General features: G+C 44.0%; 1 protein-coding gene across 7 annotated transcripts in view; it reads right to left on the bottom strand.

Annotated features, from left to right (window-relative positions):
• The window catches only part of clcn3 (chloride channel 3), a 46,924-nt gene that overhangs the window by 16,526 nt on the left and 5,549 nt on the right, over positions 1-24,849 (bottom strand). For 3 of the 7 annotated variants that reach the window (XM_030076983.1, XM_030076984.1, XM_030076981.1), the window contains exons 2-6: positions 22,759-22,940; positions 5,903-6,063; positions 4,506-4,605; positions 3,134-3,321; positions 1,859-1,981 (exon numbers count right to left, since the gene is read on the bottom strand). In XM_030076983.1, the coding sequence (XP_029932843.1) occupies positions 1,859-1,981; positions 3,134-3,321; positions 4,506-4,605; positions 5,903-6,063; positions 22,759-22,921 (735 nt within the window). In that variant the 5' untranslated portion in view covers positions 22,922-22,940. Of the gene's footprint in view, positions 1-1,858; positions 1,982-3,133; positions 3,322-4,505; positions 4,606-5,902; positions 6,064-16,030; positions 16,332-17,700; positions 18,134-22,758; positions 22,941-24,849 lie in introns of those variants that run through there. The other 4 variants (XM_030076982.1, XM_030076988.1, XM_030076987.1 and 1 more) reach the window with 3 other exon arrangements.

The following is a 24,849-nucleotide window of genomic DNA, read 5'->3' as shown; positions in this document are numbered from 1 at the left end:
TCGACACTGCAGCTTCTACCTAAAAGACCTCGTTCAACTTCCTCTTTGCCGCCGGCTGCGTCACCGAGGCTGACAGCGGTTTAATCTCACTCTGCTGGGGCTGCCGACCAACCAGCCGAGTGAGTGCACGGATGATTTAATAACACACAGGATATTAGGTGCTATTAAACGAGCCCCAGCGTTAATGTAGAGCCCTGGCTTGCATGTTTGGAGGAAGCAGAGCCACTCATGGGCCTGTGCAGTAGATTAGGACTGGACTGGTCTTCTAACTGGACTTCCAAAACAAACTATTGATAAACTACAATTAATTCAGAACTCTGCTGCCAGACTTTTAACTAGAACAAGAAAGAGAGAGCAGATCACCCCAGTTTTAGCTAATCCACACCAGCTTCCTGTGTCTTTTAGGATCGGATTTTAAAGTTCTTTTGCTTGTTTACAGCCTCTCAGTGGCTTGGGACCAGCCTAGATTACTATATCTTTGTTGTTTTGTAATCCTTCACCGCCTCTTAGATCCTCTGCTGTTGTTTTTTTTATACAAACTATCATGTCAATAAGAAAATGGGGAGCTCAGTCTTTGTTAACTATGCACCAAAATTATGATATTCCCTACCTAAGGCTATGAGAGATGCAGGCTCTGTGAACATTTTTAAATAACAACTGAAAACTTATTTATTTAACGCTGCTTTTAGCTACCACGCGTCCTTGGTTTTATTCATTTATTCTGTTCTTTTGCATTTTACTGTTTTGATATCCTCCTTTGCTTTTGCATATTTTACTGTCTCTGTGTGTTCCCATCTTTCATATATCTTATTGATATTTGCTCTTTTGCTGCCTTTGTTATTCAACTGATTGTGTGGTTTTACCATGCAGCACTTGCTACACCCCCTGCATGAAAGGTGCTATATAAATAATGATCATTATTATTAATCTTATTATCATCTTATTGACTCTTTCTGCATTAAGACCAACAGTTGACTGAATGTTTTCATGCTTTAAAAGGCTGTATCTTTTGATTTTGCTTTCTGCTGCTCTAACATAAACACAACTTTGAAAACGCGAATGTTAGCCCAGCTGGTGAACGCCGTATGAAGCGCTGTATATTATCTTAGCTCAACGGGGAATCCATGTTCTTTACTTGTGCAACGTTGCAGCCCAGCGTGAGTCCTCATCAAAAAAATAAGCAAAACACAGCCTGACACTAAAACTCAGTGTTGCAAGAGTAAAGCTGGCTGGGAAAACGGGTCGCTCTGCTGGTATTCTTCTTCCTTTGCTGAGTGCGGACTTCAGTTTCTATACTTGAGCTGAGATAAAAGATAAAAGTCTGCTGGGGGCTGAGTGAGGGCTGAGAATCGTCAGATACCCCCTTAGGTAATAACTGGACCTTTGGTAATATCTCTATTTTTTGAGCAAAATCGCCTCTCTTGATAGGCTAACGCTGCATTCAAGCAGTACTCTTAAAGTCGGAAAAATGTCACATGACCAACTGCAATGTAAAAAGAGTTGAATTTGCTGGGGCGTCAGGAGGTTTACCACTGGTATTTACAACCTTTCGGGATGATTTCTTGCTGATATCCGATATGCTGATATTTTCCAACTCTTTTGGCTGATTGCCGATACATGTGCACATTTTTTTTCCACCTCCTCGCAGAGAACATCAAGTCTCTCCTGTAGTGGAATTGACATTTTACTACCGTATGCCTACTCTTATTGTGAAGGCCCACCGGCAGATGTACACGTTCACTGGAGCATCAAGGTTTTTAGGTGTAATTAAAGCCTAGTAGCTTAGTAGAGTTGCTGCTGCTGATGTATTTTTTTTATTTGATCAAATCAAGTGCAGGGTTAGGGTTATCCTCCTCACCTCAGGGATCCCCGAGCCGCAGGCGTAGGGAGCGAACACCTTGACCAGACACACCGCCAGGAAGGCAAAGGACAGGGCCCAGTAGATGTACATGAAGTAGTTCATGATGTAGGAGCCCGGGCCCTGAGGGGGGAGGATGGAGGGGAGGGAGAAGGTGAGGAAGAGCAAAGGAAACAACATATCGTACGTAATGCGTGTATGCATATTAGTGAGTGTGCATATGCGTGGGTGTGTTTGTGTGTACACAGGAAGTAGCGTTCATCTGATCAGACTCCAAGCCTCCTGAAACCTGATTTGACGGTCTAAACTGTGTCTACTGTCTCTCTTTCCCTCTCCATGCCACACTTTGTTACAATGAGCCTGCTCTCCCTTTGTGAGTGTGGCTGTGGTTTTATGCTGCGGTTCACATGTTGTGGGAAAACTCACTGGAGCACGTCGATGCCTCAAAGCAACAATTGTTTGTGTGTTCAAACTCATTTGAGGGCATCAAATATCACGACTGACATTTTTGGCTGTGACAAAAGAGAAAAAAAAAAAAAAAATCGCCACACATGTGCCCATTTTAAGTCCAACAGGCAGAGCTGGTGCTTCAAATGATCAAGATGAGAAACCAGAGACTAAAGCAAATCCGCTGGAGCAAATAGTCAACAGCCGCTTTAACAGCCTTTATTTACAGGTGAGGCTGTTAAATGGCCATGTGCTCCAGGGGATCTCCTTTAATTTCTGATGTTTTTTTGCTCCTAAACTATACAACTGAACTCTGGCTTTTCCTTTTCACATATTAACTGTGTGATTTTCACAGCAGCTTCATCTGGTAGCTTTATATTATAGAGACTAATAATCCCTATCCTTTATTCCTGTTTTCATGGCGTATAATAGATTTTCACTGAAAGCATGTAAACTGAGACGTTAACTGATGCTTGTCGACGAGAGAAACGTCAAGCAGAAGTGGATTATGTGTTACTTGAAAATGTGTGACTGGTAAACAGTTGACATAACTTTTAGTTTCCTAGCAGGATGTGGCTGATTACCACATGATTTTTACTTGCTGATTAAATTTCAACCACAGTCAAAATAAGGACACAGCAGCAAGTGAAGTCTAAATTGCTTTTTTGGGCACTAAATCACGTTTTACATTGAATTTGACCGAATCAAGTCAAATCAAAATAAGTTTAAAAATATTGTATCATTCACCTCAAAGATATCTTCCCTGTATTGGCTCTCTAACTCTGATTCAAGTTGTCTGGGTCCTACAAGCTGTGGGGTTTATTCTACCTCGGCCTGCCCCAGTATTAGCTCCGCCCAGCTCTTCCACTGGGGGCACTTGTCCCGCTCAGCGAAGGTGGTCTCATTGGACGTCCAGCAGCACTGCTCGTGGTTGAACCACATGGCGCTGAGACACACACCCTCCTTCAGGTCGTTCATCCAGTCAGCAGCAATGTCAATCAGGCCAGCCAAAGCACCTGACAGGACAGGAGAGGAGGAGGAAGAGGAGGAGGAGGAGGAGGAGGAGGAGGCGATGAAGGCACGGAAGAGCAGAGGAAGCGACAAATAACTCGCTAGTGATGCTGCCAGTCGTTTAGATTTGCGTGGTAGCATTACAAAGACATTTTTAGTCTTGTCATTTTGGTGCCTCTTGATTTTAAAAAAGAGAAATGAATATAAGTTATGGATGCTGATCCAGACATGATCCATGAATTTGATATTGGACTGATGTCACTGATCCGATGTGTGTGTGTGTCTATCGATATGCAATAGACACACACACATTGCCACCTGTAGTGTTTCTATAATATTTTTCTAGTTAATCCAACTATCTCTTGAAAATTACACAATTCTGTTGTAGTGATCATTACTAAGGAGCGAAATCTACTTACTAGTGGTTCATAATGCATTGATGTGCTCGAGTTGCCATGGCAATCTGCACTCCTACACCTGTTTGTATGTGAAGCCTTCTTAACCTACAGTTCAGACACATTGCTTTGGAATACATTTATAAGTTCAATGCATTTTTGTATATTTTTGCTATTTCAGTGAAAAGTTTTGTGTCGTTTACTACAAGCTCATGTAACCTTATAAATAATACCAACAACAACAACAACAGCAATAATATTACTCAAGAAAAAGAGCTCTGCTAGCTCTGGTTAAAAAAAAAAAAAAAAAAAAAAAAAAAACTTCACATTAGTAATTTAAATATTTAAAAACTGGCACACTGGATTTCAAGTGATCGTTTGTCAGCTGTGTCACATCTTACAAAAATCTAATTCCAGCTGAAACATGCGGGTCAGTGCCTTTGGCCTTCTTTGATGTTTTATTAAAGGGACATTTAAAAAAAAAAACTGTAACAGGGTAAACAGGATTGCTGGATTATGGATTTTTCTCTGATGTCAGTTTAGGCCAGACAGCTGTAAAAGTAAACTGCGAGAATGAGAGTGTGCTTAGAGGACTGAACTTTGTCCTGTGAGGCTGTGCAGGACAGATAAGGTGTGTGTGTGTGTGTGTGTGTGTGTGCCTGTGGTTAAGTGAAGAAGAGAGCGAGAGTCAGCAAGACGGAGACAGAGGGTGAGCTGCCTAAGGCCAGCATGTGAAGCGTGTGAGTGTCACCAGCCGAGGAGATAAGTGGTGTGTATGTAGGTGTGTGTGTTACCTGAGGCCAAGCCTGTGAGTGTAACCACCAGCCACCCAGACCAGGCGTCGTACAGACTCTTTGTGAACTCCCATGCCGACTCCTTTTTCTTACTGTTAATCTAAACACACACATAAAGAAAAACACAACAAAATCATTACCCAGGGCCAAAACAGGAAATAAAAACTCATATGCTTCAAGCAGTGTGGAACTATTTATACTGGCAGCCATGCAAGTAGGCCAAAGGATTATATCCACTCTCCAGTGATGAGTAACTCACACCGCTGCCTGGCCTGTTTGATTACACTGCTTCCTGCTGGGCAGGTACAGCCGGTTCATAATATAACAGCTCCAGATAATATTCAAATACCTCTCAAACTCATAGAGCAAACAATTCTAGGAATCTCATCCTAAAACACTTCCAGAAACTGGGCCATAAAAGCACGGGGTCTTTTGTGCTCGTTGTGTCAATATTTGGATAAATGTATTGACAAATGAGAGAAAAAGACCTGCAGGAATGATGTTAAGATAAAGGTTGGGAAGCTTACCTTTTTTTCTCAGTTCATTTCATTCCACCTCACTTTACTCACTGTTCTGACCTAACAGTGTGTACTTTAGGTTTCCAGAATACAATATCTCAGAATATCACAGTGTGTCCTAAAGGAAGCACAATGTGTCCTAAAGGAGGAACAGTGTGTCCTAAAGTAAGTACAGTGTGCCCTAAAGGAAGAACAATGTGTCCTAAAGGAAGCACGGTGTGTCCTAAAGGAAGCACGGTGTGTCCTAAAGGAAGCACGGTGTGTTCTAAAGGAAGCACAATGTGTCCTAAAGGAAGCAAAGTGTGTTCTATAGGAAGCGCAATGTGTCCTAAAGGAAGCACGGTGTGTCCTAAAGGAAGCACGGTGTGTCCTAAAGGAAGCACGGTGTGTCCTAAAGGAAGCACGGTGTGTCTTAAAGGAAGCACGGTGTGTCCTAAAGGAAGCACGGTGTGTCCTAAAGGAAGCACGGTGTGTCCTAAAGGAAGCACGGTGTGTCCTAAAGGAAGCACGGTGTGTCCTAAAGGAAGCACAATGCACCCCACAAACTCTCTGGATGGACAGCCTCCATTAGTGAGAAAATATGGTTTTTGCTGTGTATTGTGTGAACTGTCCCTTTAAAAACAGTAAATGTTTCATGAAGTGGGCACAAGCTGAACTGCATCAAATCAAGAGGTGATAGAGTAGCTTGATTTATTTATATGAAAATGTCTCATCTTATTACTTGAAAACATATCTATGACAAATATCACATTTCTCAGTAACACAGCTGCAGGGACTGGAGCCTCTTCTCTAATTTAAAAAAAAAAAAAAACCTCGCCATGCTGTCCCTGTTTTAAGATTCATCCGGTTTCCGTGGACCTGAACCCGCGGCGTCCTCACCTTGCGGTGCCTCTCGCGGTCCTTGCACTTCTCGCGGACCCAGTCGATGGTGTGGAAGTCGTCGTAGGTCCCCACACCCGGGATGGGCTCCTCTAGGAAGTCCAGCAGGTGGGTGGAGCTGCTGGCGACCCCGCCCCCGTTAGACATGGCGTAGTTAGAGCCTGAGGAGGAGAGAGGGGGGGCGGATGGGGTTAACATGAGAGGCAGCAGAGATAAAGGGGGGAAACATGATAAACAGCGTCGAAGGTACACTCTGATACATATCTAAATATTGGTTATGCCGCTCATCACCAGTGTAACTGAGTTGGTGCCCTTTCTTCTGATAAATAAACTTTTGTGTAAATAAACTATTTGTTCTGAGTTTTTTGAGAGTTGTAGTGTCCCATGATGGTCTAAATGAGGTTTCAAAGTTATAAAAAAAAAAAAAAAAAAACCTGGTCAAAACACTTCCACCTTTAATACAGAAAAATGTGCAAATATTTAATATCAACACAAAACATCAGATATTCACAGCTACACTACATAAATATCAGTATCAGTAGTCCAACCCTGAAACACACACACACACACACACACACACACACACACTTATTTAACTTCAGATGTATTTTGCTAGATAAAAGTCCTTAACTAGTACACTCATATATTTTCTCTTGAAACATGACAGAACAGAAAAAAAATGATCAAAAACCGCCCAACTCTGTTAGCGATAAGGTATTTTGGCCACGCTGACTCGCCGTACATCTGATCCTGATCCTTATAAATGATACAGACTCAGCAAGCCATTCATCACAGAGCTGCCTGCTGCACCAGAGAGCCATCTCCTCCATTATCCGGCTCATCAGAGACACTGCAGCGCTCACGACACACACACACACACACACACACACACACACACACACACACACACACACACACACCAGTGAGAAATATTAACAGTGTATGAAATCCACTGAGGAAACCCTGTGAAGCTGCAAAACCCGGCGAGTGGAGGGTTTTTGAACCAACACGGCTCTCTGATGAGGAGATCATGATCGATAAAGGCCGGAGACATCCTGTGCATCTGATATAGGAAGCACTGACTGAGCATGCTCACACTGTTACACACACTCACACTCGTGCAACACACACAGTCTGAGCAGCTCCACTGGAAATCAATGCCTTGATCAAAGACATGTTTTTAATCAAGAAACGGGCAAAACAGGCCGTTTTCTTCACGTGTTCGATCTGATATCCGAATCAGTGTGTGTGTGTCTGAGAGGGAGTGGAACACATGTAATAATGTATGTGTGTGTGTTTTGTGTGTGTGTGTGTGTGTGTGTGTCAATGTGAGGCATGACTTCTTCGCTGCTTTCATCCGCCTCCGTCGAGAGGAGAATTCAATTCAAAAGAAATTCACAGCACGGGCGTCACGCTGCAGCATATTTCCCTCTTTGTCCTGATTTGACTGGTTGGTTTCTGAGGTTTTATACGAGTTTCTGATGCATTCCACTCCGGCCTCGTTCTCTACGTGTGCGTGAAGAGCCGCTCTCGAAAATGTGTGCTGCGTGTGAGTGGAAAAAATCTTCAAAAGGCTGCAGACGCTCTTCTGGTGGCTCTAATCTATCATGAAAACTCCAGACTACAGAGCCATGAGACGTGCCGTGATTCACTTTATCCTACACACTCCTGCACACATGGAAATCGACACACTCGGGTTTTAACTAAAGCTTGAGGTCACTTTGGGTCACTGTCGCTGACTGAGGTAAAAATAGCAGAGCTGTTTGTGGCCATTTCTGTGGCCTCCCCCTTTAAATGCTTGTCACAACATCTTATCAAAGTTTCTCAGAAAAATGCTGCTTTAGTAAAATGTTAAGCAACCTCAAGACAGAAAGTTTAAGTGTTAAAGTGAGGGAAATAATAATAAAACTATCATTACAAGGTTAAAACACTCAACATTCACTCATATATTGAGGTTTACCATGTATATATGTTTTGAGTAAATGCATATCGATGGCTTAGCTAATAAATGGTAGTGATGCTTCATGATGATTTACATGTGACCGTCTAAATTCTGGGTATATTTACACCTGTTCTTGCACAGATTTACTTAAAGATGGAAGATCTTTGGCAATTTTTAACCAAATGTGTACCCTATAACAAAGCTGAAGTACAACAGATGTAAACGAACCTTTCAAAGTAGGAAAACCTGGATTTATCTTAGTTCATGTTTGGTTCTTGTCATAGATTTTTTTTTTTTTAAATAAGGGAAAGAACAGTCAAAGTAGTCTTTCTTTGCATTGTAATATTGCTGTATGGAAAAAAGCAGCACACCGACAATGTCAAAGTTGTTAGTGGAGGCTGATTCAAAGAATATGGGGGAAGTCCCACCTATTTATACCACCTGGTTACATATCATTATATATTATTTGGTTTGGTTTGGACTGTAGCTGAGCAGAAAACGAGGCCTTTCTGCCTCCTAATTAGGTAATTAGATAGAAAGTGGTGAGTGTAAATTGTTAAAAAGAAAAATTCAAGTGTATCCCTCATGCAAGGACCTCAGTTTAACCAGGCAGCCTCCTCAGTTCCTGTATTAAAAGCTCAGATTACAAACATCAGAGTGAATGCATGTTCTTAATAAATAACTAGAGGAACAAAGCCAGGTGTCAGTGTCTGGAAGGGTGGCTTTCAAATCCCCCCTGCGTGACTTTTACTGACTTTATGTGTGAACCACTGGTCCTCATTCCCTATTCCCCTCATTCCTTATTTCCATCATGCAATGCAAGAGTTGTTGTAGCTGTAAACTTCAGCTGGCACCTTGTTGGTGTTCTCCCCCGACCTTCTTCGCGTTAAAACCTTATGTAACCTAACCGCCTGGTTGTCTAGCCGTCATGGCTGTTGCTGTATCGGCCCGGAGGCTGCGGGACTACAGGATTCAGACTGACACAACGCGGACACACACACACACACACACACACACGGCGCCGCCATCACCGCAGAAATGACTTCAGCATGACTCTGAACGTCCGCTGCGCTCGAATGTTCGAGTTAGACGTGAATGCGGACGATACAACAATGACGAGATGCTAAATGTCAGTGGTTACTTTTTTATTTCTTCTGGTCGGATGCACAGGTATCATGAAGGACTGCACACACACACACACACACACACACACACACACACACACACACACACACACACACACACACACACACACACACACACACACAGAGAGAGAGGCCAACAACAGGACATGAAGGAGTGTATTCTCTCTGTCTGTTATCTCCAAAACACTTTACCTGACCACCATTTTGCCTGGTCAGGTAAAAAACAAACAAACAAACAAACAAACAAACAAACAAAAAAAAAAAAGGTTTATTCATAATCCAGCACCGAGTCATAAATGGGACCATCGACTAATCTTCAGAGACCCAATTTGGTCCGTATATCTGATATTCTGAGTGTGGGCAGGGGATGTTACCATTAAAGAGCACTGCCACAGGCTTACGTAATCCGGGATAAAGCACGGTTTGAGAAATTAGGGACAACCCATCCTCTGACATTTGAAGCCGTCAGTGGTGGCTGTCAGTAAGCCTCCTACTTCTGACGCTTCAAATATGTGGGACTCCATCACGGGCGGAGCGGCGGCACAAAGGCAGCTCTGTCCGACCGACGACGAAACAGACAAAAGAGCAAAGTGGTTTATAGCCTCGGAGTGTTTCAAGGACCGCGCGGACATAATGCGGCGCTCCCGTGTGCGCTTTGAGAGCCGTCACGGGTACAAGTCGTTCCTCTTGTTCCATGCATTCCTCCATGTAATATTCATGATGAGGGTGTATTTGTGTATTTAAACACAGACTTCTGTAGGTGTGGAGCCGCACCTTTAAATGAGAGAGAAACCTAAACACCCTGTAGAGATGAATACCGATCACATCCACGCCATTAAAGTGTCTGCCCCTCCGTTGAAGCCTTGGAGCAAAATATACTATCTGCTATATGCAAAGAGATGATCCAAAGCATGACATTAAAACTTGCCTTTCAAAATGACTGCAAGAAATGTAGAGCTTTAGATGAGAAAATAGGATTGCCCTTAAAAATTGGAGATACTGAAAAATTAAGTTTGTGATTTTCTTTTTCCAGAAAAAAATATACAACAAACTGACACCATTTGCCCTCCAAGAAAAAAAAAAAAAAAAAAAAAAAAAAGAAAACCTGGAGCATAAACCATGACACTCGAATGACGTTACATGGTTAGCTTGTTATGGTTCATCTCCGCTTCACCTGGCGTGACTGCTCGTTCATTCATTCGCCCCGTGCGGTGCAGAGAGTCAAACACGGCGACACGTGGCCTCTCGACATCTCAGCCACATGTGACATCGCGCCGCTGGCAGCAGGGGAAGCTCCTGCGGTCAGGAGGCACTTGAGGGAAGTCTATTTTCCTGTCAGCATCTGATGGATCGCAAAAAATTCACCTGCCACTTCTGCTGTTTTACCAGTCAAATTGATTTTTTTTTTTTTAAGAATATAAAGGAAGCGGCAAATTATCTTTGGTTTTCTGCCAAAGTGGCTCTCGGAGTAGAAAATCCTGTTTGATTTTCCATTCCTCATGTCTTTATCCAGCTGACATTGTGTGTGATTTGGCACAACGTCAGTGTCTCAAAGCCCTTTACTGCAGGCCCTGAGTGATACTGTAACTGTCAACAAGCTAAAGTTAGTGACTGAACTGAATCCAGAAACATGGGCAGTGGTAATACCAACCCAATGACACACTAAGCTCCGAAAATCTTGAGGCCTTTTCAGTGGTGTATGCACACATTCCAAACAAAACCGTGTTTTTCACCGTCTTAAATCTCCGGGGCTTAACTGCTCCTGGGGCTGGGATGACTACTGGCCCTGAAATATGGCTTGTTCACTGCATTTGTTTCTTGTAATTCTCTCAGGCTTACCACCTGGAGAATGAAGATGATGATAAATCAAACCCAAACTAACCAAATGAAACAAAGCCCAGTCACCGCATTGGGAGAAAAAAAAGATGATGCTTCCAGCCAGGGCAGAAAAGATGGTGTAGGACAAAGAAGCCTGTAAGCTAAAATTAACATTTGTTCCCATATTGCACAACAATATTTCATCCATATTCTATATCTGCTGGTTTCAATGCTTCATTCAAGCCACATTACTCTTACATTGAGCGAAATATTCAAATCCAAGTTGCTGTTGAGAAAATATCGAAGTCGAATATCGAAGTCAGCCAACAGCAGTCCACAACACAAAGATATTTAGTTTACCATCATAGAGGACTAAAGAAACCAGAAAATATTCACTTTTGAGAAGCTGGAATCAGAGAATTTTAAAATTTTCTACTTAAAGATGACTCAAAACAATTAATCGAATATCTTAATAGTTTGGCGATAAATAGTCGGCAAATAAATGATTGTTTGACTAACGATTGTAGCTCTAAATTCAGCAGGACGTATTTGGTGTCTTTGGAAACGCTGAGATCTCAACTAGAATTTAAAATAAATTTCTGTGGGTTTGAACGAACCTCGGCCAAACGCAGCAATGACGAAGCCACCTGTGGGTGCAGGGAAAGCTGAGGAGGTTAAACATTACCTATTTACACAATCCTATGTTCCCTCGACATAAAAAAAAGAACTATAACATCCATGTCCTTTGGCATATCATAAAAAATGCACACTCTGATCTCTTCACACCCACATCTGCATGGCCACTAGCAGAATTTCGCCTCCGATAATTGAGCCATAACCAGAGGATAAGGCCTATTTCCCCAAGACGGGCGATATTCTGAACGCGGGCCTGACCCGGCCTGTCAAAAGCTAAGCTCATTAAGTCGCATCACACCCTTTGATGTTCCGCAGAAACGAGGGAGAGGAGAAATGAGAAGAAACGATCTTTCGGTGAGAAACCAGGACAAAATGGCTAACAGCGGCTTTCATCTGTCGCCGGTGGTATCCTGCTGAAGGAAGAGAGCGGGAGACGAGTGTGTACGCTACTACTGTTGTTGTTGTTGTGGAGGAATCGGCAGCTGCAGGAGCGTCAGCCGTGAAGCCAGAGAGGGAGAGGAATACTGTCATCCTCCATTTTGATTTGAAGAGTGACAGTTACAATATGGACTGTCCAGAGAGGGGGACAGAGTGTGTGTGTGTGTGTGTGTGCATGTGTGTGTGTGAGAGAGAGAGGAAGAGAGAGAGAAAGAGAGAGAGAGAAAGAGAAAGAGAACAGCAGGTGGGATGATGATGAGTCAGTTTTTGACTCAGTGAGGCGTATCTCTCTAATTCCTACTCCTCTCACAACGGTGAGATACGGGAAACCTCCACTCCCAGTGTCTCTTTATACGGCTCTAAACAATCACCGCTCCTCTTCCTGCTTCAGTTTGTGATCGCCTACATTTCCCAGAATGCTTTTCACAGGGGTCCTAAAACTCTTTTTATTTTATTTATTTATTTTATTTTATTTTTTTTTATCAAATTCTAGCTCTTTTCAAGGTGCATTTTCAGCATTTTTTCCCCACAGGTCTTCATCACATTGAATCAGATGTTATTTTGTTATAAATGATTGTGATTAGTGGGATCATTCTACAGAGAAAAGAGAAATTAAAATCAGAATCAGAAATGCTTCATTGATCTCTGAGGGGAAACTGGGTAGGAAAAGGAAAACCCAACAAAGTTTCTAGTTTCGAAATGTGTGACTGAAACCAGTGCGATTATCATTTCAAGTAGTTTCAAGCACTTTATTCAAAATCCAAGCACTTTTCAAACCTTGAACACATCAAGTTTAGACTCAGCCGTTTAAGGCTTTCCAGCACCGACACAAAAACTCTTTTAAGCCGCCCAACAGAATGTACCGGAGCTTTCTAGATTCGGTTGTGTTGTACATGAAGTTGGAAAGAGAAGCAGTGATGGTGACAGCAGAGTGAGAGCAACGTTTTCCATTTCAGAAGCAGGAGCTGTGCTTGTTACCAGTGCTGCCAGGGGCTGAAGACAGCAACACTGTACAGCTCCCAAAACTGCATTTCAGTGTCAACTATTATACGCTGAAAATTGGGCACAAAGCAGAAAATGCAAAATCTTAAGTTTTTGCAGTGCTCGGCATGGCTCGGCAGATTGAGAGACTGACAGTTTTTTTTTTTTTTGTCCTCAAGGAGGAAATTCTTCTTTGCAGTAGGTGCATACAAAAACAAATAAGACATACAGAATTATGCAGAATTTACAAGAACAGTCCCTACACGTCAGACTGAATTACTTTTAAGTTAAAAAGTCGAGGTTATTTATTTAAAGCTCATACGGCTGTAGGAACAAAGATCTTGTTAAAACGGGCCTTTCTGCACATGGGTAGTCTAAGGAAGGAGGTTTAAGTGCCGGTGGAGTGGGTGGTCTGGGTCATGTGTGATCATAAGCGCTTTGTGGACCAGGGATGAGGTGACACAATCGGATAGGCCGGGGGTGGGAATACCTGATCCATTCGATTTCACTCGCACTGAAACTGAGCTATTTCAGATCCTGTGACCAGACCTGGAGGGGAACAGTGTGCTTTTTGAAGACTTTTTTCAGTGTCATAATATAAACCAATGTGGCTATGTTGCTATTTTCACTATCCCTTCTCTAAGTTCCTCACTACAGCGCTGACAAACCAATATTTGCTCAGGTAGCTTTCCACAAACCAGCCCGGCTCTCTCCTCGTCCCGCTCCTGGACCTGCCTAACAACCAGCCTAGCATGATGATTGGATCATTGTCATTCAAACTGTGGAAATGACAAAATTACAGTATACTTGGCATACTTTTAGAACTACAGATCATTGAGTGCACAAAGGGAACTGTGGTCTTTGGAGGCTTCGGTCACTGGAGAAATTAGTAACCTCCCTATGCGACTTTTCTGAAGAAAGAGGCTCTTGCTCTTTCCATCCATTTCCATCAGGTTGTTCTTTTACAAGGGAACACTTCAATTTGCCAGAAAGGAGACTGATGCAGTAAATAGGACGAGCCTTCCTGGGCAAGCTGGGTTATTGTCACCCATCAGTCTAATAAGGAGCGCGGAGCCAAGCGAGGGTGACGCTATGGAAACAGAAACCGACAGGGACTGCATTCAAGCACAATGCCAGCATCACGGTCCAAGGGTTTTGCAGGCACATTTGCACTAACGCACACACACACACACACACTACACAGATGAAAACAAGGTCTCAGTTTCATTCTCTCCTGGATCAGCAAACGGTTGCACCCTTTCTGCTTGGCCGGTGTCAGGGCTGAGGCCAAGTTAGTGCAGACACAGGCTTGTTGACTGTCAATGCAGATCCTCCAGCTCTGCTTTCGCTGAGGACTCCTGAGCACCAGGGCGGCAAATTACCACCGGACAGCTCTTTAGAAATGACGACTGTGTGCTGGAAATCTAGCCTACATGCTACTTTGACCAGTGATTGCCATTGTTTGGAAGCCAGCGTGTCCAACAAACAGGAAAAATCCATTTTCCTACACGGCAATAAGGACACTTGAGTGTATGAGCAACAGCTGCATTCTCCGATATTAGGCCTACTCTACTACAGCAGGGTAAATGAGATCAGAGAGGCTCAGGGGCAGCTGGCTGGGACTCTTTGGATCAACCAGGCCAGAGTCTGCTCAGGAAACATGTGACCGACATCACACACAGAGCCGGACAGCCTCATTACAGCCTGGGAAGCCCCCGCTGCTGACCGAGCAGCAGGGCTTCATTCGACTCAGCCGGATGAAGGCTGATGGATAAAACAGATAGGAGGCAGAGAGATTCGGGCTGAAGCCAAGAGAGGAAAGAAAGTCGTGAGAAGTGGTGATACACGGGAAGCAGAGATCAAAAGAAGGAAGGAATCCAATTTATGGAGTTGAACACACCATTTTCTCACTTAACTCTCCCCAAAAACCTTGTGGTCAAATCGCAGATTACATGAAATACGTCACCCCCGAGTTTCTTGCGATTACGTAGCACTGTCATAACCTTTGGCATGTTTGACCCAGGAAGCTTAAAGCTTCTGTTCATAATAGCATTAAAATGGAAGATTCCTCAGGAGGGATGCTGACAAATTAATTTTCCTCTTGATGCCCCACATGGAAGATGTATTTAAGATTTCTGGGTGAATCAGCGTACGCGAAAAGGGGTTAAAGGCTGTCAGGCCAGAGAGAGAGAGTAGGACAGACATTTAGGTTTAGGCGAGGGGGTCTAGAGACCACTTCAGGATGACTAAACCCTCTCGAGATTGAAAATGAAGCCGATGCAGAATCTGGGCAGGACTGAGCGACTCAGGCCAAAGTCATGGATGGCTGGATGGACCGAAGGAAGACTGAGAGAGAGAGATATATGCTTGGACGTAGCGATTGCTGCAGGCTGAGGCGTTTGCAGCATATGGATGGAGGCAGCGGCGGATTTTGTACACTCAACAGGGAGCTTTTGTCTCTGCTCGCTCACCAGAAGAAAACTAACAAGGCCTGGAGGACCAGTTCACAACTGAACAGAAACCCCCTGAAGGCCACGGAGAAAAGACAAACAAAGGTGCAGCGCAGGAAGCTCAAATCCATCTTAGACATGAGGAATGATCTGGCACAATTTGAACGCCGCACACTGTGTGCCGTCACCCCGAGGACCCCGTTGGAACGACATCCTGGATGTTGACAACAGGTGCCTGCGACGACGGGGACCTTTCTGCATACGTAACGCAGCAAGCATCAGCGCCTGTGCATGTGTCTGTCTTCAGGGAAATTAAAATGGAGGCCCGCGCTGTAATCTTTAGTCACTGCTGCTCACCTATAGGCCTAAGCCTTCTTACAGTGTAAGCATGCACAGCAATTCAACTCCCCCTTGCTCACGGTTTAATCATCAACCAAGAGGAAAAAGGGGCAAACAACCTGATAACGCGGTTGCTCCCACAGAAATAGTGTCAGGAAATGGCTCCTAATCCACACTGGCTCTACTACAGTATCTCCATGCTCCACAACAAGCACAGCAACAGCAAAGGGAGGCAGCCGTTGCTAAGCATTTGCTTAACCTGCGCCATGTCTGCCTGGCAGATGGACATATGGACTCACTGTACAGCAGGAAGGACGGCCTCTGGAGGAAGAAAGGAAGGAATCAAGAGGAAGGTGGAGGAAGAGGGGACGTGGCGTACCTCTTTTAGGGATCTCCTGCAGGGGTATGGTGTCCCCTCCCCCGTCGTAGGGCAGATAGGGGTCGGCCGACACGTCCTCCTCCTCCATGTTGACAGATGAGACGGCGAGCTGAGGCTAGGCTAAGCTCGCGACGCGCCGCTCACTGCGTGTGTGTCAGTGGCTGCGGCCGCTGCCATGTTTACCAGCCGCGCACAGAGGAAGACAAGCGGGGCTGTGTGTGTGTGTGTGTGAGCGAGAGAGTTTGCAGTGTGTGCATTTGAGCGGAAGACAGAGAGTGTGTGTGTGTGTGAGTGTGAGCGCGCAGTCCTCTCTCCCTCTTACTCCCCTCCCTTCTCTCTCTCTCTCTCTCTCTCTCTCTCTCTGTGTGTGTGTGAGCTACACAGTCTCTCTCCACTGCAGCAGCTGACTGCTAAGGGCTGATGATGTCATCACACACACACACACACACACACACACACTCACACACACACACAGAGGGAAAGACGACAGCACAGGGCCGGCCAGTCCTGCCTGCTTGGTTGCTAGGGGGAGATCAGTGAGCCCTGCCTGTATGGAAGAGACCACAGTGCCGGGTCACAGGGGTGTGTGGTGTGTGTGTGTGTGTGTGTGTGTGTGTGTGTGTGTGTGTGTTGGGGGTGGGGGGTGCAGCTCAGTAATGGAACAGTCCATTCTTAACAAATATGGGGAGGTAAGGCAAGGAGGATAAGAGGAGGAAATGAAGTTGTAATGATTCAGTATGCAGAGCAACAGGCCGGGAGCGCTCGCTGACAGGTGTGTCAGGTGTGTCAGGTGCCGTACAAAACACACTGCTTCACATTAAGCACTGAGTGAAAGAGACACCTGCACAAAATGGGAGTTTGCCACTTATGTGTTCCTTAGTAAAATATTCTTAGACATTTAACACAACCTCGCTCACTGGTAAACAAAACAAAACAATGTTTAGGACAACTACTACAAAGCAGTCATTTGCATTTCTGCTCATCCTGATTCTGTAATCTTTTTGATTTATGTTCAATTCAAATGGTGTTTTGGTTAGGCTTTGCACAGGAGGAAACAAGCAAAAGCGGATACAACATAAAGACGCCAGAAACACATGCGGGTCCCCCTCTTTCTTTCATCTGGACGGCTCACAACATCCGTGTCATGAGGCAAGACGCTATTTACTGACTGACACAATTCACATATCAGCTCGCCTCCCCTTCAATGACCTCCCCGATCAGGACTGAGGTCAATATCCTGAGTGAAATCCATAAGGCTCCATAGCTTCCCACCTGGATTTGCTTGGTCAGTGTACTTCAAAGCTGTGTCTGTGTTTTTATGTGACACACTGCTCACAGAGCCTTGGCACGTCCCAAGCTCTAACAATAACACTGACAGCGCTGTGTGTTATTACAATATCATAATAATCTTAAAGAAGAATGCACATCCAAAAAGGTGCAGGCTGTCGGCACAGAACATCAAAAACATGGACAAAACCATGGAGTATTTATTGGTCTATTTCACCACCAAAATGTTTTCAGCTGCTGCCTTCATCAGTTTTTGATGATAACGGGAGTAGTGGTGGTGAAATAGTCTAAAACTTCAAGTGTGTGGTTTTCTCAGTCATTACTGTGATATCACCAAACCCGTGAATTCAGCCAGTCCCCCTCAGAGCGACGTGGCATCTTACCTTTCAGCAGAGCTCCTGTCGCCTGAAGTCCTCATCAGGCCGTTCAAGCAGCACAACCACACCACAGCGCTTCCAAACAGGAAAAAAGACGCACAGTCACTGTCATTCAGTGAATTAAAGGAATGCAGTGTAGATTCAATTCCCATTTAAGGGGCCAATCAAAGGACCAAAACTTTCCAAAGCGTCCTCTCTGTTTCGTTCCTTCCTCTGAGTTAAAAGCTGAAAAACACAAAACTCCATTGGGGTACAAAGCCGGCGAGCCCCCTTAGCCCGGCACAGGGCTCCACAAGGTCTCCTACGAGCCCACCCCTCACTGCCAAACAAAAATAGCTCCAGTGACACAGAGAAGCAGTGACGGCGGACTATGCAGCCTACATTTAGAGAGAGCAACGGCTTCAAGGAAGGACATCATGCACAGATTTCCTGAAGCGATATCTCACACTGGCTGGCTGGCTGTCAGGCAGCCAAACTGGTTCACGGGACTCTCACACACGTCATGCCTTACCAGTGTGGTGGGTGGTGGCATACAACACAATATGTTCTGATTAAATGTCAAGTTGGCAGTAAAAAAATAAAAATAAAATAATAATAAAAAATGATCCAACAAGCTAAACAGTCGCTGTTACCTTCTGATTTAAACTATAAATTTTCACTTTCCTAATTTTTCTGGCACTTTAATAGTAATACCGTATTTCCCCAGTTAATCGCCCAGGCGTTTAATACGCAAAATCAACTTGGATCCCAGGCGTTTAAAAGAACCAGGCGGCTATTCGCTGCAGACCTTTATTTATTTTTGCACAGACCTGCACCAGGCCATTATTGTGATGACAGTTACTGTCCAACATATTTACAGTCCGTCGATTTAAGATTACGGTGCACCCTTTTTTCTAACGTTAGCTAGCTCTCTTATTTTGACAGAAAACGGAAGTGCCGCAAAGTTATTGTGCGGCTAACTGTTTACTTCTGCAAAAATAAGGTGAATAGCCTTATTTTGGGTTACCTCATTATGATGCAAATAATCGCCCCAGCGTTTTTTCGGGTGGGCGTTTAATACGCAAAATGGGTGCAGACCCCAGGCGTTTATAAGAACCAGGCGGCTATTTGCGGCCGGGCGATTAATAGGGGAAATACGGTATTTTCCTCTGAAGCTGTCTTACTTAAACAACGTTTTGTAGCTCGTAAATCATCTGCCTCGAAAGGTCGGCGTGTAAAAAGAAGAGGTCACATTGCTACGATGCCGACATGCTTTGATTCAGCAGGAGAGGCTGAAAATATCCATTTATAATGTTTGTTTGTTTAAAACTGCCGTAACAAAAACACACTGAGGAGCGTGTCGCTGAATGTCACTGACTCTGAGTCTGCCCTAGCAACAGTAACTAAGTAGGGCGGTCGGCCGGGTTTTCTTCTGCTCATGATCATGTCATGATTGATTAAGCTCCCAAGATGAAAAAAAAAAGTTTAACTGAGAGCAGAAAGGCGGCCTGCATCGGGGTTTTTCCCCCTCTACTTTCTAATAACGTCTGCATAAAACATGGAGGTGAGCTGGAGCTTTACAATCTCCTAAACTGGAGTCACCGTGATCTAATCAGAAAACAGTGGGACAGGAGGAAAATTAGCATTGCACTCAAACTTTCTTTTCTTTTTTTCTTTAAAAATATATAAATAAATAATTGTAAGATTTAGCTAAATCAGACTGACCTTACTCTAGCCAGCACCTTTTCCACTCTAGGTGCCCAAGATGGAAAAAACTTTAGTTACGTGACTGACAGGTTCAGTGGTCGCCTAGCAACAAAACGCAGCAGACCGGTCTGCTTTACAGACTTCAAAAAAAAAAAAAAAAGGCAGGGCAGCGTGCCTTGTATTGTTCACACTTCAAAACCGTGTCCTGTGTGATGGAGCGGAAAACGTCTATCGGCAGGATCTGGAAAAAACAAAAACCCAATTTGACCAACATCTGTAGCAAACCTCCACAAAATGTAGACACACATTTATTCTCTGCTTTATTTGGAGGCTAATCACTGCACAGAGCCTGAAAATACAAAATAGTAATGCAACCTCTGCTCGCTCACACACACACACACACACACACACACACACACACACACACACACACACACACACACACACACACACACACACACACACACAATGTCCCACCTCTGTCTGTGTCCTACTGAACGGAGCATGGTCGCCCATACAGTTAAGTCATTAAAGAGTGTGTGTGGGTGTGTGTGTGTGTGTGTGTGTGTGTGTGTCCAACTGAGTGGCCTGGTCACCCCACAGCACAGTCTGTCCTTCATCAATAATGAATAAGCTGGTCTAGACTCGACTTATGTCACTGCTACACTTGCTCTTACAACTCATCCCCTGCAAGTCAACGAGAAGCTTTCTCAGCAGTCTTCTAGCTTTGGTTCGTGCTTATATCACTTTAAATTTACAGCCTGAATCCAACATTACCACAACAGCGAGTGCTGCTACAAAGTAGAAACTGTTTAGTCATTTAAATCAAACTGCCTTTCACTTCTGTTTCAGCAAACAGACGGGCAGGCTGACTGCAGCGTGATCACATGTGCAACACATGACTCTTCATTAGCGGCGAGCCCTGCGGCCTCACACTGGGGTTAAAGCAAATTAAGGGTCAATGCAGATGGCCACTGTGAGTCACGGCTTGTTTCAGTGCTGTCTGTGTGAGACGGCAAAGGACAGGCTGTGATCAGAGAGACCAGGAGCAGGAAAAAAAGAAAAGGAAAAGACATAGGAAACACTGAAGTAGTGAGGAAAAGGACTCTTTCCTGCTCCTCTTAATCTAAAACATTGGTCCAGTTTATCTACCACACTCACTCGACTCCTGCATGGTGTAAGGAGGGATTATCATTGTTTTTTTCTGTGTGTATTTTCATTGCCAACTGTATCTGTTAAACAAATATCCCTTACAAGATCCTCCAACTCAAAATATGAGTCCAGTTATCACATAACAAACAAGAACTTCCACCAAGCGAGCGCTTCAAAATCTCAGCTCCACACCGTCCAAGTCTGACTTCTCACTTAATCAGTAAGAGACAACATTTTGAGAGTTTGCAAGTTTCATTTTAAACTCCCAGAAATCCATATGCCTTTGAACTCCAGATGAACACGGCATTTGTCAAGCGCAACAATAGTGTGTTTATGCAGAGGATAAACACACTTGGCTGTGTTCAAGCGGCACCTCTCTCCCCCTGCTGTGACGAATCTTTACCGCCCAGAGCGACCCGGCAAAAACCCTCAGCATTTTCTGTTTGATCGGCCGAGAGTCGAAAACTAAAGCGGGAGCAGAGAGGAGCAGCAGAAAGACGTGAATCAGCGTTTCTGCGTCAGCCGAGGCAGAGCAAACAGGATGCGGCAGATCAGATGCGGATGGGACACCAGATATGGTACAACAGCAGAGTGTCACTGAGCCACTGAATGAGCCAGGTGTGACCGATGAATGAGAAACAGGTGACGGCACTGGACTGACAGGTTTGACGAAAAAGGGAAGGAAACGGGAAATGCTGACGGTGTGTGGCAAACAAACCAAAAGTGCAACCAAAAGTGCAAAACATTAGAAAACATTCTTGTATTTCAGCCGGTCCATCTCAGCCAAACAAAGATGCACTTATATAAAAACAGCAGCTCCACCAGGTGCCTCTACTATTACTTCTAGAGATGCTCCAATACCATTTTTCCCATTTTTTCCCCAATTTTTCCAATACCACTTCCGATACCTGAACTTGCATATCGGCAAATACCAAGAACCAATCTGATACCACTGCACTGAAAAAAAAAAAACATCTGTACAACATGAAACCTGTATGGATATGACTGAATCTCAAGCCTTACATACGGTACACTATTTCAACACCTTGCTCCAACATTTTTTTTTTTTTTTACAGTGTTGTGTTCCTCTTGTGTTAGAGCTGAAGGCTGTTGTGACTGGACACAACTGAACATGGTGAGAGTGTGATAAGAAACAAGAGAGCTACACACTGAATGAGGTAAGAGAGTGACGTAGCGAGCCAGCAGTACGACAAGACACAGAGAGGAGGAGCGCTACGTGGTTGAGAGTCCCTGCATCCCTGCATGGTGGCAAATGTGCACAAAAAATGAAATTAACAAATTATGTGGTGTCAGATTGGTGCATAGGCTCACGCACTCAGATACCTGATCCAGCAGTTTAGGCTGTGTTGGAGGCTTTTCTGATATTGTATCGGTATCAGAACTAATATAATTACTTCATGACATGATAACCAAAATCAACATAATCCAAAAGAGACAAGCACGAAGGCCAAGAAACAAGCAAGTAGGAGAGTGGAAGTGAAACCACAAAGCAAACCATCTGGGAAAAACAGGAAGCGAAAGTCCAAAATGGTCACCAAGTCAAGATGATGGACAGAAAAAAAAAAAAATACACAGGACACCCAAACAGGCATAAATATGAAACAAAAAGCTTCAAAATGAAGAGCTGCAAAGTAAAGTACGATACATGAGATGTCGTAATTATGGATAAAAGCCACAACAACGACAAAGCAAACAGATGCGCAATAAGATAATCAGACCAGAGGGCGGACGTGTAACATAAAATAAAAATTCAAGCATAACGTAAAGAAAAGAACGGGAACAGGACGATGAATGCGGATGAAATGGCATGGATTGGCATGGCTGACGGGGCGTGGACGGAAATGAGGAGGAGGAGGAGGAGGAGGCAGACAGCGTCACGTCACAGGGCAGCGGCACACACACAGGTGAGGAGGCGAAAGGAGCAGACACAGCTGATGGGTCTTGAAAAAAAATCAGCGGTTTGAGCAGAAACTTCCACTTCTGGGGGGGTCCAACGGGACGGGAATCCACAATGTAGGAGGGAGCCAAGGAAGGGACAGCAGAGGGGCCTGGGGTTTATCGGGCTTTCTGCCATGCTGAGTTTTTTTTGGGAGGAGACCTGACTGGAAGGGGGGAGGTCAAGGGTCCAGACATGGGACGGTAGAGGGTAAGGGTGAGGGAAAGGGGTTTTGGGTATCCACCGTGGGCGTATCCCGTGCTCCCTACCTGGGGAGGCAGCGTCCCCGTCCAGCAGATTGTCATCCTCGGTGGTGTGGAAGTCCATGATGACGCCGGCTCCATCCAGCAGCTCCTCGTCGCTGCTGGCGCTGGCGATGCTGTTGTAGCTGTTCCTGCAGTAGCCCCTGTTGTACAGCTGCTCCGACTCCATTTAGCGACGCGCCGGTGCCCTGGGAGGGAGGGGAGGGAGGAGGAGGAGGAGGAGGAGGAGAGTGGTGGAGATTCACACACGCTGCTGTGAGACTACAGAGCCTACAAGGTGATGTAAGTCCGTTACCGTACAGACACACACACACACACACACACACGCACACACAAGTGGTAGACAGATGCCATGTGCAAAGTGACTGACAAGTAATCAAGTGAAACACAGAAAGGCACACACACTCGCACCTACAGCCAATTACACTCATAATGCTGCACAAAAAAAAGAAAAATTGATACAGCTGATGATACAGCAATATTTTTAGACTCTCTAATCCTTTGTATCGTTATGCATGTTCATTTTGATATTATGACACCTACGTTTATTCCGATTTCTAAAATGAAATGGGACTTTTGAATTAAACTGTCAAATATTGTGTACATTTTATACGCCTACCCACTTATACTGTAAAGTCTTTACACATTTTCAGTCCATTTTGTGGAGTATTGTCATGTTATTGTGATACAAATAGCATCATGATATATTTTGCATCATGAGATCCTTGCCAATACTCAGCCCCTAATGCACAGTTACATATTTATACCTGTTGGTGCTCCGTTTATGTCATTCTGATTAATGTGTGCATTGTTCAAGACCCTTAAAGCCTGGTGCAATACTCTCTGGATCTGTATACGTGTCTGCTAATGTTATTATTATTATTATTATTATTTTTTAATTTCCTATTATCGTCTTTAATAGCTTTCCTGCAATCAATATTGCACAACAAAAAATGTCTAGAAATTAGATTTATTTCCCAAATTTCCATTTTGATTTTTTATATAGGCCTACAACTTAAACATTTAAAAAAAAAAAAAAAAAAAAAAAAAGGTATACTACACACTTTTTAAGATATTACTTTTACTTGTATATGCCTTTTAAAAAGAGACATACCACCTTAATTTCCTTTTTTTTTTTTTTTTTACACAGGCCTATGTCTATGTTTTTGGCAGTCTTTATTGCATGAGATCCCTTTCCTAACGTTTGCCATTTTTAATGATACTTTTTTATTTTTGTGGTTTTTAATGGTTAATGTGAACCACAGCAACCCGAGTTCATTGTGGAAAAAAAATATATAGCCAGTAAAAAAAATAATTTTGAACAATGAAAGCATTCACACACAGACACACACAAACATGTAAACAAAGACTGAAACACATGTTCAAGGTTCGGCTGCCCTTGGGGCGGGGGGGTTACAGACACAGTTTGACAGGGAAAACACCGTGATGGAAGATAAAGTAAAAAGAAAACGGGGGTGAAGAGTGGAATGATGGCGGAAGAAATGAGAGAAAGAGAGAGGAAGGTACGGGACGGCCATTAGGCTTTCAGATGGATTCGGGCTGTCAGGGGGGATGGAGAGGACGATGTATGACGATGATGAGGCAGGGTAAACTCATGAGCCCCGTCCCTCGCTGTCAGAGAGGGAGCAGAGTGATGAAGAGCCACAATCAGCCCGCTGGACCACAGATACGAGGAGAGAAGAGCACACTCCTCCACCGCTTGTTGATATCAGACCGTCAGTAAATCAAGGTCAACTGCTCTGCACATTTGTTCAGCGAGTCACCTTCTCCAGCCCGGTCTGTGCATCATGGTTGTGTGAAAAAAAAAAAAAAAAAAAATACTAATTTCATTCTCAGTCTTATCCACACAAAGTGCCAGACACTGCAATCCTTAAACATGACAAAAATTTGATATTCAGTCTTTATGATTTTATCTTCAAAAGGGATTCTGGATATGATTTGTGTTCCTTGTTATGAGGGTTATAAACAATTACCCTTTAAAAACAATCAACAACTTAATAACAAACACTTTGGGGACTAAAGTGCTCAGAGACAGGAAACGCCAGCAACTCAGACAAGTTCAAATGCTGCAAATGA

The sequence above is a fragment of the Myripristis murdjan genome, chromosome 18 (assembly GCF_902150065.1).
Source record: "Myripristis murdjan chromosome 18, fMyrMur1.1, whole genome shotgun sequence".
In the NCBI taxonomy this organism is placed as follows: domain Eukaryota; kingdom Metazoa; phylum Chordata; class Actinopteri; order Holocentriformes; family Holocentridae; genus Myripristis; species Myripristis murdjan.
The sequence above is the reverse complement of the archived record's forward strand: the minus strand, read 5'-3'. Positions and strand labels throughout refer to the sequence as shown.